Genomic DNA, 18,962 nt, shown 5'->3' with positions numbered 1-18,962 from the left:
ACGGACAGGTAAAAAAAAGTGCAAGGAAAGATAAAAGAGTTTTCCTGGAGGAAATGTATAAAGAGGCTGAAGAATCAGCAAGTAAATTTGACCCAAAGAGGTTGTTTGAGATAACAAGAAAGCTAGCTGGGAAGAGTTTTAAAAGAGAAGGGCCTATAAAAAATAAACAAGGAAAGTTACTCACAAATGAAACAGACATAGAAAAAAGATGGGTAGAACATTTCCAAGAAATTTTAAATGGAGAAATAGAAAACCTAGAACAAGAAATACCAGAAACACCAGAAGAAGACATACTTAAAATAAATACAGAAACTATAACTAAACTAGAAATAACTCATGCAGTAAAGAAAACAAAGAACAATAAAGCAGCTGGGAGTGACAATATACAGGCTGAACTACTTAAAGCAGATATAAACACTACTGTTAAAATGCTACACCTGCTATTTAATCAAATATGGGAAAAGGAGGAATAGCCAGAAGACTGGAATACAGGACTCCTGGTTAAACAGCCAAAAAAGGGAGATTAACACTTTGTAAAAATTGGAGAGGGATTTCACTTCTAAATGTTGTAAGTAAAGTATTTACTAGAATTTTGCTAGAAAGAATGAAACAAGAAATTGAAACTAAACTGAGGAAAGAACAGGTTAGGTTCAGGCCAAACAGATCTTGTATTGATCAGATAATAACATTAAGAATAATTGTTGAACAGTCAATAGAGTGGCAGAGTAGCCTATATTTGAAATTTATCGACTTCAAACGTGCATTTGATAGCATAGACAGAAAGACTATATGGAAATTAATGAAGCACTACGGGATTCCTCAGAAAATCATAAATATAACAAAGAAAACTCATGAAAAATACAAAATCCAAATAATAAATAATGGCAAACTATCAGAACCATTTGCAACAAACACAGGAGTAAGACAAGGATGTATACTCTCCCCGACCATCTTTCTGATTGTCATTGACTGGTTGATGAGGAAAACATCTGAAGAAAGAATTGGCATTCAATGGGGATCGTCAAATATAATCAGTGACCTGGATTTTGCAGATGATATATATGCCTTTTGGCACAAAAACATCAACACCTCCAAAAGAAAATAGATAATTTAAACCAGGAAGCAAATAAATGTGGATTGAAAATAAATCATAACAAGACCAAAATAATGAAAATAACAAACAAGAATTAGTCTTTGAAATACTACGGAAAACACTGGAACAGGTAGATAACTATCTACCTGGGATCAGTGATCAGCACACAAGGAGGAACCAAACAGGACATACAAAATAGAATCCAGAAAGCACAGATTGCATTCAATATGATGAAGAAAATTTGGGGGTCCAAAGAAATAAAATTAAAAACCAAAATTAGGTTCTTCAACACTAATGTTAAACCAGTTTTACTATACGGAGCTGAGACATGGTCACTAACAACAGAAAACATAAATAAAATGCAGGTCTATATAAACAAATGCTTGAGGAAGATGCTAGGAGTATACTGGCCAAACAAAATAACAAATATAGAACTTTGGGAGAGAACAGGTCAAACCAGCATCAGAAATGAAATCACTAAAAGAAAATGGAACTGGATAGGTCACACAGTCAAGAACCCAGATAAAGAAATAGCAAAAATTGCACTAGAATGGAATCCCCAAGACAAGAGGAAAAGAGGCAGACCCAGGATAACATGGAGAAGAGAACTAGAAATAAAGGCAAGATGGCTGGGATGTTCCTGGAAAGAGATCAAAAAATAAGCATTGAATAGAGTCAGGTGGAAGTCAATGGTTGAGGCCCTATGCACTGCAGGGAGCAAAGAGGATAGGTAAGATAAGGTAAATCTCTCTCTCTCTCTAAATAAATAAATAATAAACAGAATCACTAGATCATTAAACGAAACTCAGCCTAATGAATAAGGTGGATTCAGAAAGTGGTTTAAGTACAACTGACCATATGCAGACATTGAATCAATAAGGGAAAAATGTAGAGAATACAAATTATCATTTTATAGATTATAAGAAAGCATTTGATTCAATTGAAAAACAAAAAATTCCAACGGAAATAAAAAAATATGGAATAAACCAAAATCATATACAGCTGATACACAAAATAAATGAAAAAGCAGCCCATTCCAAATAAATAAAAGAGTATGCCAATGAGATACTATCCCACCCAATTATTCTAATAATTAGGTGAGATAGTATTCAGGGCATATTCTAATACTGTATTACTCAATGTACTATTAGAATATGCCCTGAGACTAGACTGGAGAGACAAAGGAATCAACATCAATGGTAACACACAACATCTGCTAAAAACCACATCAATAAACAAGAAGAAAGAAAGCACATAACATAAGAAATAATCAACCACCTTATCAATGAAAGAAAAACATGGAAAAGAGGAGCAAATGAAGAAGAAAGATTAAGATATAAAATATTGGATAAAAGAATCAAACAGTTATGCAGAAGATTTGAAAGAAAACTAGATAAATAGGCAGTGCACCGAGATAGGAGAATTACAAAATATGAACAAAACCAGAGAAGCATTCCTGAAAGTGAAAGAACTGAATGGAAAAGCAAAACATACACAATCTAATAACATCAAGGACAAAGATGGAAACATAATCATTGATAAGGAAAAGATAAATGGAAGATGGGTGGAGTACTTATCAGATTTCTATGATAATGATGATAATGGCAACATGATAGATTATTCATGACACATTAAGTTAAATATAACAACAGATTCTTGTCAGTAGAATGGTATATGATATTATCACACCCAGGGGATAGAACATGTAATTAAGAATCTTCCTAATAATAAATTATCTGGGTGTGATAATATCCCAGCTGAGCTGCTGAAAGCTTTAACTGGCAATAATAACTAGTAGAATCCATTCAGGACATCTATAAAACAATAAAATTATCTGAAGTTTTTACAACATCTATCTGTACCAATTCGAAAGAAAAATAATGCACAAAATTGCAAGGATTACAGAACTGTGAGCCTAATATCCCATGCATTTAAAATTATTTTAACCATTGTTAACAAGAAAACTGAAAGAGCCTTAATCGGTGAATTGAGTGAACAGAAAAGCTTCAGAAGAGGAATGGGAACCATTAATGCTATCCTGGAACTAAAAATACTAATAGAAAGAACACTTGAAAGAAATAAAAACATTTACATATGCTTCAAAGACTTTCAGAAGGCCTTTGACTGGGTAAAACATAATAAAATATTCAATATATTAGATAAATTATACATAGAAGATCATGTACTTAAGATTATAAAAATGATTTACACTAAACAGAAAATGCAGCTGTTTAACTCTGAGGCTTCTGTAGTGAAAATAAAAAAGAGTTAGACAAGGTTGTATCCTTCCACCAAATCTATTTAATATCTATAGTGAGACAGTGAAGAAAAAGATTGAAAAACAAAAAATAGGAATTAGTATCGATGGTATAAAATACAATCTTAGATATGCTGATGATAACATTCTAATAGCAGAAAACCAAAATAAATTAATAAAATTGCTGCAGCTACTAATTGAAGAAGGTAAAGAATTTGGATTAGATATAAATGCAAAAAAAAACCAAATTTATGAAAATCTCAAAAGAAAACAGATCCAAGCCAGATATATTCATGAACAATATGAAAATCGAACATATAACAGAATACAAATATTTAGGCGCCTACTTTACTGCAGATGGAAAGTAAGATAAAGAAATAAAAATAAGAACAGCCATAGTTAAAGATGCATTCTGGAAAAATAAAGATCTGCTCAGAAGTTCTGTGGGTATTAAGACAAAGAAAAGAATGATAAGAACATTAGTGTGGCCAGTTTTCACATATGGAAGTGAGACCTGGATATTTAAGAAGAGAGTAAGACAACAGATAAAGGCCTTTGAAATGTGGTGCTACATGAGAGCTCTGAAAATCTAATGGACAAAATAGTGACAAATACAGATGTCCTACAAAGAATGAGAACACATAGATCTTTATTACAAGAAATGATCTGGAGAAAGATGAGATTGGCAGGGCATGTACTGAGGTTCAGGAGAACAGAAGATACTAACAGTTTTAGAAGGAAAAATTATGGGAAAAGGATTAAGAGGTAAAAAACGAAGGACATGGCTTGAAGATATAAGATCATGGACAGGATCACATGGCTATGCAGAAACAAAAAGGAAAGCCACCAAAAAGAGAGAACTGGAAGGACATGATGCTGCACCCTCTTACTGAGGAAGCTACATGAAGAAGAAGATATAAGAAAACAAACAAATAAAAGTGTTGGATATAGGGAAAGAGATTTTAAAACGGAAATGGAGATGGGCAGAACATATTGCATGGATGAAGAATGGTAGACTGGTAGATGGACAAAGACAAATTTGTAAAGAGTACCTAGTGGCATCCATATGAAAGAAAATGAATGTCGGGATGACCAGAAAGAAGATGGAAGGATGACTAAGTGGGTGACTGTCATAGGGAAGCCTTCAACAGAGAATGATGGGGGAAAAATGGGAGAGGCCTATACCCATAAATGGCTATGCTCAGAAGAAGAGATCTTAAAAGTAATTTAAGCTAAAATACAAACAAAATATTTTTCATGCATAGTTTAGAACACAAAAGTACAATGCTGATGAAGAAAACCATCACATAAAAAATATTAAAATAGAAAGTTTTTAAATTACATAAAATTACATTTTATTTATAATATATTTATTTAAAATTACATAAAATCCTAAATAAAATAAATAAATCCTACCAAAAAATTACTTTCAGACATCCAGACATGACCATCTGTTTTTTGAACTGTACCTGAAATAGCAGCAACAACCCTATCCAAATTACTATTTCTAATTTCCAAGCAATAGAATAGGTCTGAATTCCTGTCAACATGGATGTTTGTGATGTGATAGATCAGTGGTATATGTTCTCACTTGGTGTGATACCATATACCACTTTGCTTAATGGAAGCCTGAAATGTCTTGAAAAAGTTACATGTTTGGTTTCTATAGCAGGTTTTCCAGATTATCTGAGCATGGTACTAATGAACATGCTTACAACCTACACACTATATTTTTTCTGCCACAAGGACAGCAGTCCTTTGGCAGAAAGGACTGCTGTTTGGCCTGAATTCAACTTGTTATTCTCTAAGTTTCTCTTCCACAATTTTTCTTAGTCTTTTCTCAATTATGCATGTATCAATCTTATCTGAAACATTTAATAGAGAAATTCCTCTAATTCTCACATTTAGTTTTATTCCTCCTTATTTATACAGATGGGACTCTACTCCAATCATCTGGATTTGGACCTTCTGAATCATGCAGTACCCACTGCAACACTTTTATATCTTCATATTTGAGCATTTCTTGATAAATATCATCTACTCCATCTACCTTTCCACATTTCACTTTTATATGAAACAGAATTCACCCAAAATGCTAGGATTGCAATGCACATGACAGTGATCAAAGGCTACTGCAGATATGGATCATGAAGAATAAATAAATTGCAACAATAGTAAAATCATATTAAAAATTAACATATAAGAATGAATTCTTAACCATCCAAACATTCAGGTGAAGGAAATATATCAGCTGTCTTACACTTCGTATCCATCTTGTTTCAATGGAATATCAATGGTATTGCAATTTTAATGAGTACTTTGTATCCATGTTTTGGATGACATAAATACATGTCATGGTCATTTCAGTGGTTAATACTGAAGAATGTGAAAGTACAGTTATTCCAAGATGATATGGTGATAAACAATATGGGAGATAAAAGATTAGCAAAAACAAGTGCTCAGGGCAAAAATATGAAAGAAAAGCAAGCAGAGAAACACTAATTCTGCTTCCCCATCAGTTAACAGTGTTTTAAAAGATTTCTATCTGGAGGGGAAGGATCTCGATTAGCCTCCTCTCTCTCTCTCTTTCTCTCAAACTGCTCTCTTATCTCTAAGAGCTGATTAAATGGGGACCTACAAGTAAGAGACCAATTTGGGAAGAGTAATTCTACCAAATTTAGCTTGGTTGGTGAAGTGGGTAGTATGTTTATTATCCAATCTACATGCTGCAAGCTTAAATTCTGTGATGATATGAATGCTTGTATCACTGTTATTATTTGAGCATTTCCCAAGAGTTCTAACTCATCAAGGGAAGCTCACACCAACCATTACTTAAACATCGCCTATCATCTCTCTCTCCTTAATTTCATTCTCTGACAATGTACTCACAAAATCCTGCCAAAACTTTTGCCAACTGCACTGTTACTTAATATCCAGGAGTGACTACTAGATTGTTCTCCTCCTCCTCCTGCTTTTTACTGAAAAATTTCTTCTGCATCTGTCCTATAAAATATGTTTATTATTTCACATTATGATAAAATAATGTACTGAGACAACACTTGGCATTCACTTGAAGGTAAGCTGGTTGATCCCATATGGAGGTAGCAGGGTTTTACCTCCTGGAAACTCAGGTTTTTCATCCCACAAACAAGCAAATTGGCCTTGAGAACACACACAAAATCTACAGACAAAAATGATATTGTTGGTGATGGGCAGTAGATAGTGTTGTGTGTGATTAGAGAATTAAGTAGCAGAGATGGTGAGTTGTAAGTTGGATATTAAGTAATAGGGGAAATGGTGAGAGGTATGTAATAGAGTCGAGTGCCCTCCCACAATGAGTCCTTGGTGAACACATCTCACCAATTAAAAATTTAAACTGAACACATCTCAAGGCAACTAGGCATATTTGAAACCAGGCTGCGATAATGAGTCAGGTACTGTGGACCAGTCTTCATACTTCATCACCACCAGTCCTTGCACATAAGATTAAGAGTAAGTCAGACAGATAGCAGTTCTTTTGAGTCAATCTGGTGTGAGATCGAGGCCAATAGGACAAAATATAAAATTGTTCACTGCTATAGGCCAGGGGTGGGGTGCCAGGGATGATGCGGAAGATATGCATCAGCAGATTAGTGCAATAAGTGCAAGTCAAGTAATAATTATGGGGGATTTCAACTTTGGAGACACAGATTGGAAGGAGGAAGGATCACATGGTAGGAAGGAAATGGAATTTATATACTTGCTGAGAGATAATTTCTTGAAGCAGAATGTGACGAAGGGGACTTGGGGTATGAGGGTGCTGGATCTTGTTATAGAGAAGACCTGTCCATAACTAAAGGTGGCTCCATTGCCTCCAAATGGAAAGTGATCACATGGTTTTGACTTGGGAGGTAGCAAAACATGGAAACTCTGGTTAAGAAGCAGCACTTGTGGAACTATAAGGCAGATGATTATGATACACTTAGGAGGTAGCTTGAAGCAGCACTGTGAAAAGATCTGCAATGGAAGGATGTTCACAGTGCATGGAGGATAGTCAAGGGATATCTGGAGGGAGCAATATCCCATGGTATACCCAAGGTCAGGAGGGTAAATCAGATAGGAGTTGGATGAGTAGTATGATTAAGCATGAAATGCAAAAAAAGAAAATGTTGTGTCACAAGAAAGGTGACCAACATGGTAAAGAAGGCAAAAACCAGATTATGAGAAGAAATTAGCCAAAGAGGTAAAAGGAAATCCCAGAGATTTTTCGTTATGTGGCAAGGAGGAAGAATAACTATGGAAGGATAACTTTAAGTGCAGATGGCAGAGGGGTAAAAGAGGCAGACAAAACTGTTGAGCTACTGAGTGACCATTTTGCAAGGGTATATCATTCAGGTGAATGACAGTGTTATGGCAGAGATGAGATAATGTGAGAATATAGGCTGATGAATTAGAGGTACTTAGGATATTGCAGATTCTGAATGCAAATACAGCTGTGGAATTGGATGGGACATCGGCTCACATTTAAAGAGAACGTGAAGGGGAACTGGAAATAATGTTGACTAAGCTGTTTAAGTCTCAGCTCGGGCAATATCATAAACGAGCGGAAGGAGGGCAAAAATGCAAAAATGCGTTCCTTTATGCAAAATAATTCCTTTGCATAAAGGAGGAGCTAAGTCTCTGGTAGCAAATTATAGACAATCTGTATTTTAGGAGTGGTGGTAAAAGTAGTGGAAAAGTTGGTCAAAAAGAGAATTCAGAAATAGGTAAAAAAAATCAGCTAACGCCTTTTTATTCCCGTATATGAGAATAGGCGAGGCCATTTAGCCCTATCTAACTTTTTGGAGACTGAGTGGGCAGTTCAATCTCCACTGGAACCCAATCAGAGACAGATGGCCTAAGGCTATCACTAATTAAGCGGTACGCAGTGAAGAGAGATGGCTCAAATGTGCCGCCATCTCGTGGTCCCTAACCCTAACACAATATATTTAATGTCTGAAATAATGTGGGTTCTATGGTCTATTTTCTTGAGTTTACAGGACGAAAAACCCGAGTTTCCGGGAGGAAAAACCTGCTTACCCATGCCAGAGATCGACTAACTCAGGAACCGGTCGAAAAAAGGCTTAGAAAAATTTCCTCTAGTCGCCGACTAGACTCGAAACCAAGCCTTCCTTCATGCGGCCAAGCGCGGTGGTGTGCAAACGCCACATCCACTGAGCTACACAGGGTCTACAGAAATAGGTGGATAAGAATATGATACTCTATGAGGATTAGCATGACTTAGTAATCTACTAGCTTTTTATAAGAGAGTGATAATTGAGTTGGATAAAGGGATACCAAAAAGTAGTATATGGTGGAACAGAATCCAGGAGAAGGCGGGTGACTAGTAATGTGCTGCAGGGACTGTTCTTGGATCACTGCTGTTCAATGTGTACATATAAAATGATGCTACAACATGACAAAATTTCATGCTGACTGGCGCTTCGCCTGGTTAAACAAGGCCGCCGGTTGTTTTTGCCAGGGAACTAGGGCAAACAGCGAAAATTCAGCTACTGGAACAAATCTGAAAACAAACCCCAACTCAACATCACCAGAGTTTAAAGATCGATACTATCAACATAAGAAGCCTGAATGGCAAAGAAATGGAGCTAGCTGAAGAATTAGATAAGTACCAGATCGACATAATAGGGGTGACTGAAACAAAAAAGACAAAAACTGGTGAGATCTTTCTGAGCAATAAATATAAATTGTTATATTCAGGCAATGACAATCAAGGAAAAGAAGGAGTAGCCATAGTATTCAACACAAAATACGAGGCTAATCTTCTTGAATGGAAGGCAGTCTCAAGTAGAGTGATTTGGGCAAATAGAATGGGGAACTGGACAATGAGACTTATTTGTGCCTAGAAGGTCATACAGAAGGTTTTACTTAGGTAGAAGAGGAGGAATTTTTTGAGGAATTTTTCCTAGAGTAAGCTACTGACACAATGAAAAAGGAAAAGTTGGTCCTTGTTGGTGATTTAAATAACAGAGTAGGAAGTGATTGTCAGATATTCAAAAATATTTTGGGAAAATTTGGAGAAAAGCTAATAATAATGGCAAATACCTGTTGGATTTCTGCTCAGGACATGGACTGGTTATTACTAACACCATGTTCCAACATAAAAATGTGCACAAATTCACATGGAGAGAAGAGGCTAGGAATAAGAAAAGTCTCATTGACTATGTTATTATTGTTGATAGTGATGTTTTCTCCCTGGTGCAGGACACCAGAGTGTACAGAGGATTTGAAATTGGAAGTGATCACTATTTAGTCTTGAGCAGGATAAAATTGAATTTCATATTGAAAAGAATGACATATAAGAAAGTTTTAAAGCGAATAAAAGTTGAGCAGCTCTCAGATGCGAACTGTAGACTAAAATAAAGAAAGATTATTGAAGAAAAAATGAAAGAGTTTGAGAACAGAAACCAAACCTTGAAGATTCAGTGGGAAGCCTTGAAGAAAACCCTGATTGATTCAGCTGGAGAGGCATGTGGTGAAGTTGTCTGCAAGGATAGAAAAATTAGAACTCCATGGTGGACACAGGAAGTTAAACATGCAGTGAAGGAAAAGAAGAAAGCATATCAAAAGTTCCTGGCAAATAAGTCAGCTTTTGCTCTTAGAGAATACAGAGACAAATGTAAGAAAGCTAAACAGTGTGTAAAACTAGCTAAATAAAAGTCATGGGAGGACTTTGGCAAGAACATAGAAAATAAATATCAAGAAGGTGGCAAAATATTCTGAAGGTTGTTGAAGAAGCTTAGGAATGGAGGACAGAGTGCTGTAAAAGGAGTTAGAGATGATAAAGGTGAAATGAAAATGGGAGAAAAAGATATCCTTGTAGTATGGATTAATTACTTGGAAAATTTGCTAAATGAAACAAGCAATGATGACAGCACAGTGATAAAAAACACTGACCAGGCATGCAGTCAGGAATACATATCCATACTTGAAGTAGAAAAAGCCATCAAAGGCTTGAAATGTGGAAAGGCAGCAGGAGTAGATGATATTCGACCAGAAATGCTGAAATATTGTGGTATAAAAGTCTTACAGTGGCTGCACTGCATAGTTCAGAATGCCTGGACAGAGGGACGAATTCCCGATGAGTGGAGTAGAGCTCTCATAGTACCCATATATAAAAAGGGAAATAAAACTGAATGGGAGAATTACAGAGGTATATTGAGTGTTCCTGGTAAGATATATGCAAGTATACTTGAGAAACAGTTGAGAAGAATTATGAAAGAAAAGCTTGGTGAAGAACAAGCTGGATTCAGGTCAAATAGAGGCTGTCAAGATCAGATCTTCACTTTACGACAAATAGTGATAAAATCTTGGGAATATAACAAAGATCTGTATTTAAGTTTTGTTGATCTGGAAAAGGCATACGACAAGGTGCAAGAGAGAAGCTATTCAATACGCTACAGTTATATGGTGTCAATGGGGCATTATATCAAGCAATACTTAGTCCTTATTTGAGTTGTAAGTCAGCATTAGTATTGAAGGAAGTACAGGAAGATGGTTCAATTTTAAATCTTGTGTCAGGCAAGGATGTACATTATCCCCTCTGTTATTCATTATCTATATGGATCACATTATGAAAGAAAGTGATATAAAACATGATATCAAAATTGGAGGTGTTAATGTCAGCTCTTTGCTTTATGCAGACGATGTTATACTTCTAAATAAATCTGTTACAAGTCTGCAAGATTCTCTGACTAAATTGAATAACTGTTGTAATAGATATGGTATGAAGGTCAGCAATAAAAAGACAAAGACAATGAAAATAGAAAGAATCATTGAAAATGTCAACTGTGTTGTGAACGGAGAACCTGTGGAACAAGTAAAACATTTCAGCTACTTAGACACGATTTTTAGTGAAGATGGTAAATTAAATATGGAAATAGACAACAGAATCAACAAAGCTGGTATGGTAGGAAGTCAACTGAATAAATTCATATGGAATAAGAGAGAAATTAGTCGGAACACTATATTAGCTGTATACAAGACAGTGTTCAAACCAGTTTTAACTTATGGATCTGAGAACTGGGACTGAAGTAAAACACTTGACCAAAGACTAGAGACCGCAGATATGAGAGTCCTGAGAAAGATTAGAGGCGTGAACAGATGGCATCAATGGCAATATCATATTAAAAACGAGAATATTAGGAAAGAACTAGACATTGTCAGCATCCAGGAATGCATCAGCAGAACTAATTTCAGGTGATATGGCCACTTAAACAGAATGGGCGAGGAAAGATTAGCAAAACAAGTGTTATCTGCCAAGTTGGCAAGAAAACGACCCAGAGGAAGACCAAGATATAGATGGATTGATACGATACAAAGTGCCGTAGATGATAGAAATATAAGATCTGGTGATGTTGGAGTCTTGACAAGTAACAGACTGATTTGGAGGAAAATTGTAGATAGGAAGTTAGTAATGATGTAAATTTTTCATGTAGTACTATCATATCCTGTACACCCCTTGAGGGTACATGGCAGGAATTTGATGATGATGATATAGAAAATAATTTGAAGGGAGATATTTAGTTGTTTGCTAATGGTGGAAAGTAAAGAAGGTAATAGTTAATCAATGCAGGATGATTTGAATAGGCTGACAGTATGTGCAAAACAATGGATGACAATTTAATGTCGAAAAGCGTAAACTCATGTATTTTGGGATAAAATGATTAGAAGTTGTATACTACATTGAGGGAACTGTACTCCAGGAAACTGAAGCAGCCAGGGATTTGGGGATAGCAGTAGTAGTAGTAGTAAACAGAGAGCTGAAGTTAGATGACACCCTGCTAAGTAGCCAGGGTAACTTACAGGATTACTTGGTTAGTAAAAAATAAAGAACACTTACAAACAGACATAAAGGAGTTATCGTTCCTGTTCATAAAGCCTTGATACAATCACATCTGGATTACTGCTCAGGTCTGGTCACCTGGGTTTCGTGGGGATGAGATAGAGGTGGAGAGGGTGAAGAGGTAAGCGACGATGATGGTGAGTGGTCTATGGAATGCTCCTTATGAAGATTGAGGGTTTGTGGACTGCAAAAGTTGACTGATCGAGTGAAAAAAAAAAAAAAGATAGGGAGAGGAATATGATAGAAACATTTAAGTTACTTAAAGGATTTTATAGTATTGATGCAAGGGGAAATGTTTTAACACTTGGCTAGAGGAAGCAGAACAAGAAGTCATCCCTGAAAGTTTTGTAAGAGTGTGGTTAACAAGAGTGTAAGGACTAGATTTTTTGCTCGGAGAATGGTAAATGAATGAAATGGGTTGCCTGAGTCAGTTGTAAGTGCTTTGTTAATGTATCTCAATGAGAGGTATGACAGATATTGTGCGGATAGTTTGGGTCTCCCATGATGAGTCTTAGGACTCCATGGAGATGCCTGTGAATAATAATAATAATGACAGCAGATAGTTGATGAATTTCTTTTAACATAGCATTATACCTAGGGAGATTTCATTATAATAACTTGAAGTTAGTGAGAGAATCTGTTATAATGATGTTTGCTGACAATGCAAAGATGGGCAGGCAATCAGGGATATTACTAATACACTACACTTACAGAATGATTTGCATAGGACAAATGATAATTCAATGTTAGTAAATAAAGTTATGCACTCTGGTTTGATGAGATTTCCAACATCATATTATATTGGTAGGATTATGCTTGGAGAAATTGATGAATGTGGGAATCTTGAAGTTATGGTAGATAAGAAATTAAAGTTCCACAATCATAAGAAGATTGCAAATACAACTCAGAGGATAACTGAAGTCCTGAAACAAACACTGACTCGTACAGATAAGGAGGTCATTTTGCTTCTTTAAAGGGCCCCAATATGATCACACCTGCAGCTACTATGTGCAGATGTGGTCTCCTGGGTCCCAAGGGGATGAAGCTGCAAAGAGGATACAAAGAAGGGTTACAAAGATGATACTGGAATTATGGAATGTAGATGAGTGCAGAATGCAGACACTAGTAAGCATGAGAAAAAAAAGTGATATGAAAGAGACCAATAAAATACTGAGAGGATGTTATGGGAGACTGACTGATGAAATTTTTCATTATATGGAAGGCGAGTTTGTGTGTGGTTAAAAAAAGGAGCGAGAACTAGATTTTTCTGTAAGAGGGCAATATGTGAGTGGGACAGCTTGGCTGGTAAAGTGGCAAGTGCATCTAGCATGAATGAGTTTAAGAAAGGTATGAGAGCTGGTGCAAGTGATGTGTGGCCTCTCCTGATGAGTCACTAATTCCTGGAGGTCTCTCATAATAATACTTACATTAACAAAAGAAATTGAATTTTAATTTTTGTTTAAACATAAAACAAAAATTAGTAGAGTGAAGGAAGTGAATGGAAGGAAATCTAAGGCATTGGCTATGGAAGATCTTGAAGCTTTGAATGACTGTGGTATCAAATGAAAATAAAATGGAATACTCTACCAACAAGGCTATGGATAGGATTTGAGGTCACTGACAGATCATTTAAGTATAAAGGAAGAGAGTAGGTTTTTAACAAGTACAATCCCCTGAGGTACTCCGGCAACTAGTGGAGAAAGAAAAAAAAAAAGCTGGTGACCCAACTGCAGTGAAAAAGATAGGCCATAGCATGGTAGTTTGATGAGCATTGTAAGATTGGAAAGGTTTGGAAGGTTAAAAGAACAATTGTGGAGCTTCCAGAGGTGAAGAAGTTGGCTGTTGACCTTCTCAATGGTTTTTGCAAAAACTGAAGCAAGGGAAAATGGACAGTAGTTGGTTGGCTGACTTTTATCGCTTTTTTTTTTTTTTTTTTGAAATGGAGTGAACGAATGCATGTTTGTTCCATGCCCCAGTCAATGGAATGTCAGTCAAATAGAACAGATTGAAGAGGTGATATATGATAAGCATAAATCAACATCTATATCAGCTGATGAGATGCCACCAGGAGACCTGTTGGTGTCCAAACTATTCTGGATCCTTTTGATTTGATTCTGATGAAACATCAGGATGTATAGAGTGAACTATTCTCAGTAATGCAGAAAGTAATTAAATATGCTCAGATATGCAGGAGCTGGAGGAAAAGAATTATGTCAGGATGCCAACCTTATGGCTTTTGCACTTGCAGTTTTTAAGATAAATTTATAGTGCTTTACTTATTTGCAAAATACAGAAATCACAAAAAAATTCCCAAGAGGTTTGATCTATGAATCTATGAACATTCCAACTTCTCCCCCCCCCTCCCAGAAGTGGAGGAAGGTTTGATGGAGTTGGAATATTCACACCAAAAGTGAGCTTTTGTCTCTATCAAATTTAAAATATTTTAGAACAAGTAAATAGAAATATTCTGCAATAACAAGAAACCAAAATATACTGCATAACTATTACAGGATATACTATTACTACATACTATTATACACCCCTTGAGGGTACATGTCAGGAATTTGATGATGATGACGATACTATTATAAGATATTACTTTTTTGTAAGAAAGAAACTAAGAGAGAGAAGGATAGCGCATTGAAATTTCAAGATTTTCATCACTTTGAGAGGAAAAGCAGAAAATAAAAATCTTCAGACATGCACGATACTAATTTCTTTCCCCCTAAAAGTGAAATTGGAATAACAGAGAAGTTTTCATGCATAAGTTCATAATGGATTCCATTACTGTTATGTGAAAAAAGTACATTTTCCTTTTATAATTAGGGCAAAATTAATTTAATTTATTGTAAGAAAAAAAAAAGCAGCTACAATCAAGATACCACAATCAATTTTGTATACTTTTATTTTTTAGGACTAAAAGGTAAATTACTTGATAAAAATTGCTGCCACAATTATTAATTGATCTTTCCATTAAGATATTAAAGCTAATATAGGCTAAACTATAACATGCAGAGAGGGAGAGGGATAGCCATAATTTTGTTTTATTCATAGTAGAAACTATAATGGAAACTATATCCAAATTGTCTCATGCCTATTCATAATAGGCATGGGACAATGTGAATATTCAACTGGTTTATAAAAGAAAAAAGATCATCATCATCAATAGTCAAATCTTTATATAATGAATATTTTCTACCTTATCATGAAGTGTCCAGCCAATATACTTTAAATAGCTATCATCCAGAAAATGCTGATGGAATTTCTTCATCCACTGACCAATTTCAAACATACAGATAGATCTAATTTCAGGTAAGGTGTCTCTATTTAAAAATAGAGATAATGAGCATGTACAATAAATTTTAGTTACCAGTACTTTATCATTTTGTAATCTAATGAATAATAATAAAAAAATATCAAAAATTGTGTGTATTAAAACAGTTTAGCAAATAGATTTTAGACTGGTGTTTAATTATTTATTCAAAACTTAATAATATACAGTCAAGGATCATTTCCAATATCATGATATTAGATATGGCTGTCAGCACTAATACAAACAAATAGCTAGCTGTTTTGTCAAGCCAAATCCATAACAATAAGCAACAATCAAACATCAGATATCATAAAAAAGTTATAAGAAAATATTATAAAGCTTCCAGCAGTTAAAATATGGTATGTATCAAATCTGTTTTTCCCAACTTTCATCTACCTAAATGGTCAGTCATCTAGATGGCAATGTATGCAGGTTAACAAAAAAAAGTATATTATTAATATGTAGACTTCCTTTAAGTAATATATGATCAGATATAACAATTATAGCTTTTCCATATTTTTATTTTGCTACAATCATCTTCCAACTGACAGGTGATGGAAGTTTTTAACATTTTGGAAAAGCATCATTACAAAATCAGCAGAGTTCAGCCATCTCATGTATTTTCCTTTCTTACTAAGCTAATCATAACTAATGAAATAGCTCCATAAAAATATATAAGTATAGCAACACTTAACATAATGCAATTTGTAATTAGTGCAAAATGCATTACAGTATATTTATTGTAATTTTGTCAGAAAGGAAATTATATCATTACATTTTACATTAATAGTTTTTCACTGCATTGAAGCAGCTATGTGTTATAAAATTAAGATGGAATGTTTCTGAACACTACAAAAACATCCTGAAACATTCTTGTTCATATATATTGCAATGAAACATCTAGCCACAATATAACATTATAGCAGCAAAGATGTGGCCACTTTGCAAAGTTTTTATGTGGAACCTATTACCCTGTTAGATACAATTATGAGTGAGAAAAGGAAACATAAGAGGTGAAGAACCTCGTCATTAAATTCCTAACATGTACCACCGGTTTGTGTGGAGGTGGGGTACAAGATATAATGGCAGTATGTGAAAAGTTGCATTATTGCTAACTTCTTATCAACAATTTTCCTCCAAAGTGACCTGTTATCTGTAGAGACTCCAATATTATCAGATCCGACATTTCTCTGTTTTAAGGCACTTTAAGTCTTCCTACTGTTTATCTGCCATCCTGGCTAAGAACACTTGTTTTGGTAATGTTTTCTCTCCACTTAATGTTTAAGTGGCCATGTCACTTGAGATCTCCGCTAACACATTGCTGAATGCTAACAATGTCATATACTCATTTTTAATATGATACTACCATTGTTTGACCCCTAATCTTTCTCAGAACTCTCAATACCTATAGTCTCTACTCTTTGATCGAGTATTTTATTTCTAAATCAGCTCTCAGATCCAAAAGTTAAAGTTGATTTGAACTCTCTTCTATCCAGCTGTTTTAGTGTTTGACTAATTTCTCTGATATTTCACATATTTGGTGAACACTGCAGAAAGATGGAGAAGGATAAGAAACTGGTGATATGGATTAAAGGGTGGCTCATGGACAGATACCAAAAAGTAGCATATGGAGAAGCAGAATCCAGGAGAAGGCAGGTGACCAGTAATGTGCTGCAGGACTCAGTTCTTGGATCATTGCTGTTCAATTTGTACATAAATGGCATAGGAAATAATCTGAAGGGAGATATTTAGTTGTTTGCTGATGGTGCAAAGTGGAGTAGGATAATGTAGAGAGTGCAGGATGATTTGAATAGGCTGACAGTATGGGCAAAACATAATGGATGTCAATTTAATGTGGGAAAGTGTTAAGTTATGCATTTTGATATACAAAGATTACAAGCTGTATACCAAAATTGAGGGAACTGTACTGATGAAGCCAGGGATTTGGGGATAGTAGATAGAGAGCTGAAGTTTAAAGGGCATATTGGGTAGCTCACAGAAATACTTGGTTACTGAAGAACACACATGCAGAAATAAGGCAGTTTTCATTCCTGCTTATAAAGCCTTGATACAACCACATCTGGATTACTCTACTCAGATCTGGTCATCTGGATTTCTTGGGGAATGAGGAAGTGGTGGAGAGGATCCAGACAGAGGTGAGTGACCAAGATGGTGAATGGTCCATGGAATTCTCCCTATGAGGATAGATTGAGAATTTGTGGACTGCAAAAGTTGACTGATAGGTGGGAAAAAAAAAGGGGGGGGGGACATGATAGGAACACTTAAGTTTCTTAAAGGCTGTATTCTTTCATGGAAATTCAAAAACATTTCGTATATTGGAGGAATCGAAATCTGACTGGGTGTATACAAAATCCAAAGGGATTATTAAAAGTGCTAATATAATGAGTGCTCATTGACAAAACAAGGACAGCTGATCAAAAAAGAAAAAAAATGTATGATGGTTTACACAAAGCCACAGCAGTTACACATGGGTATATCATCACCCCTCAACAAGAAGGAAGATGACTATGTATGGAGCCAAGCAAGAACAACCTTCCTATCTGAAAAACCTGCACAGATGCTACTGCCACAGTTTAATTTCAGCTTTAGTCAGGTATAGCGTGTTATTATCTTTATTTCATGAGGCTTAAATACTGGATGTGATTGGTATACCTGAATTCTAACTGCCTGAAGAGAGCTTCAGGAATCAGCATAAATAATGCCCCTTGGGTAGTGTTTCAATTTTATATAATTTAATGCAAGCTCAACAGCACAGTTGGTACATTCTGGTGGGCTCTGATTTCAGTCTATAGACAGTGATTTAAACTGTCTATAGACTGATACAAAATTAGATGTTCTGCTCTGTGTTTGAAAGAGCTGTCAGCAGACAGAGGAAAGGAATGTTTTTCTAATCTGTGGCAAATGAAGAAGCTGCACAATAGAATACAGCTGTGTATTGTGGTAACACATTTAACAGCATCAATGAAGTACTAGTTACACTGATGTACTACAGCTAGCAAAAATGCTTTTATTCACAAACCAAAAATGTATTGGAGTCTGACATATTATACTCCCTGTGGATGAAAAATAATTGATCACATGGGGTGGTCTTGCAGAGATATTATTTTGGTTACATATAATAAGGGCAGCTACTAATATTGAAGAAATAAAGGTGGTTCATTTGCTTAATGTAAAAACTGGGAATAGTTGATGTTTGAAATGCTCTGGTTGCAATTCTGGTAGCATGACAGTAGATTGGATCCAGCCTTGAAGCATACTGTCTCTTGCAGAAGCATAGACCTGAGACTCAATTGTTGATCTGATAAGTGTTCAATATAAGCAGAGCATATATTTGTCTGCATTCTGAGAGGTGAAAGTTTAGTACAAAGGATGCTGATCTTTCTTTAATGCCATC

General features: G+C 35.4%; 1 protein-coding gene across 2 annotated transcripts in view; it reads right to left on the bottom strand.

The window, feature by feature from the left end:
* Positions 1-18,962, bottom strand: part of SA1 (stromal antigen) — a 327,847-nt gene that overhangs the window by 238,066 nt on the left and 70,819 nt on the right. For both annotated transcript variants that reach the window (XM_090413330.1, XM_090413331.1), the window contains exon 8: positions 15,434-15,557. In XM_090413330.1, the coding sequence (XP_090269456.1) occupies positions 15,434-15,557 (124 nt within the window). The remainder of the gene's footprint in view (positions 1-15,433; positions 15,558-18,962) is intronic.

The sequence above is a fragment of the Typopeltis vanoorti genome, chromosome 24 (assembly GCF_054136105.1).
Source record: "Typopeltis vanoorti isolate ZY-2024b chromosome 24, IOZ_Tvanoo_1.0, whole genome shotgun sequence".
Classification (NCBI taxonomy): domain Eukaryota; kingdom Metazoa; phylum Arthropoda; class Arachnida; order Uropygi; family Thelyphonidae; genus Typopeltis; species Typopeltis vanoorti.
Note: the sequence above shows the minus strand (reverse complement) of the source record. Positions and strands in the feature narration are given on the sequence as shown.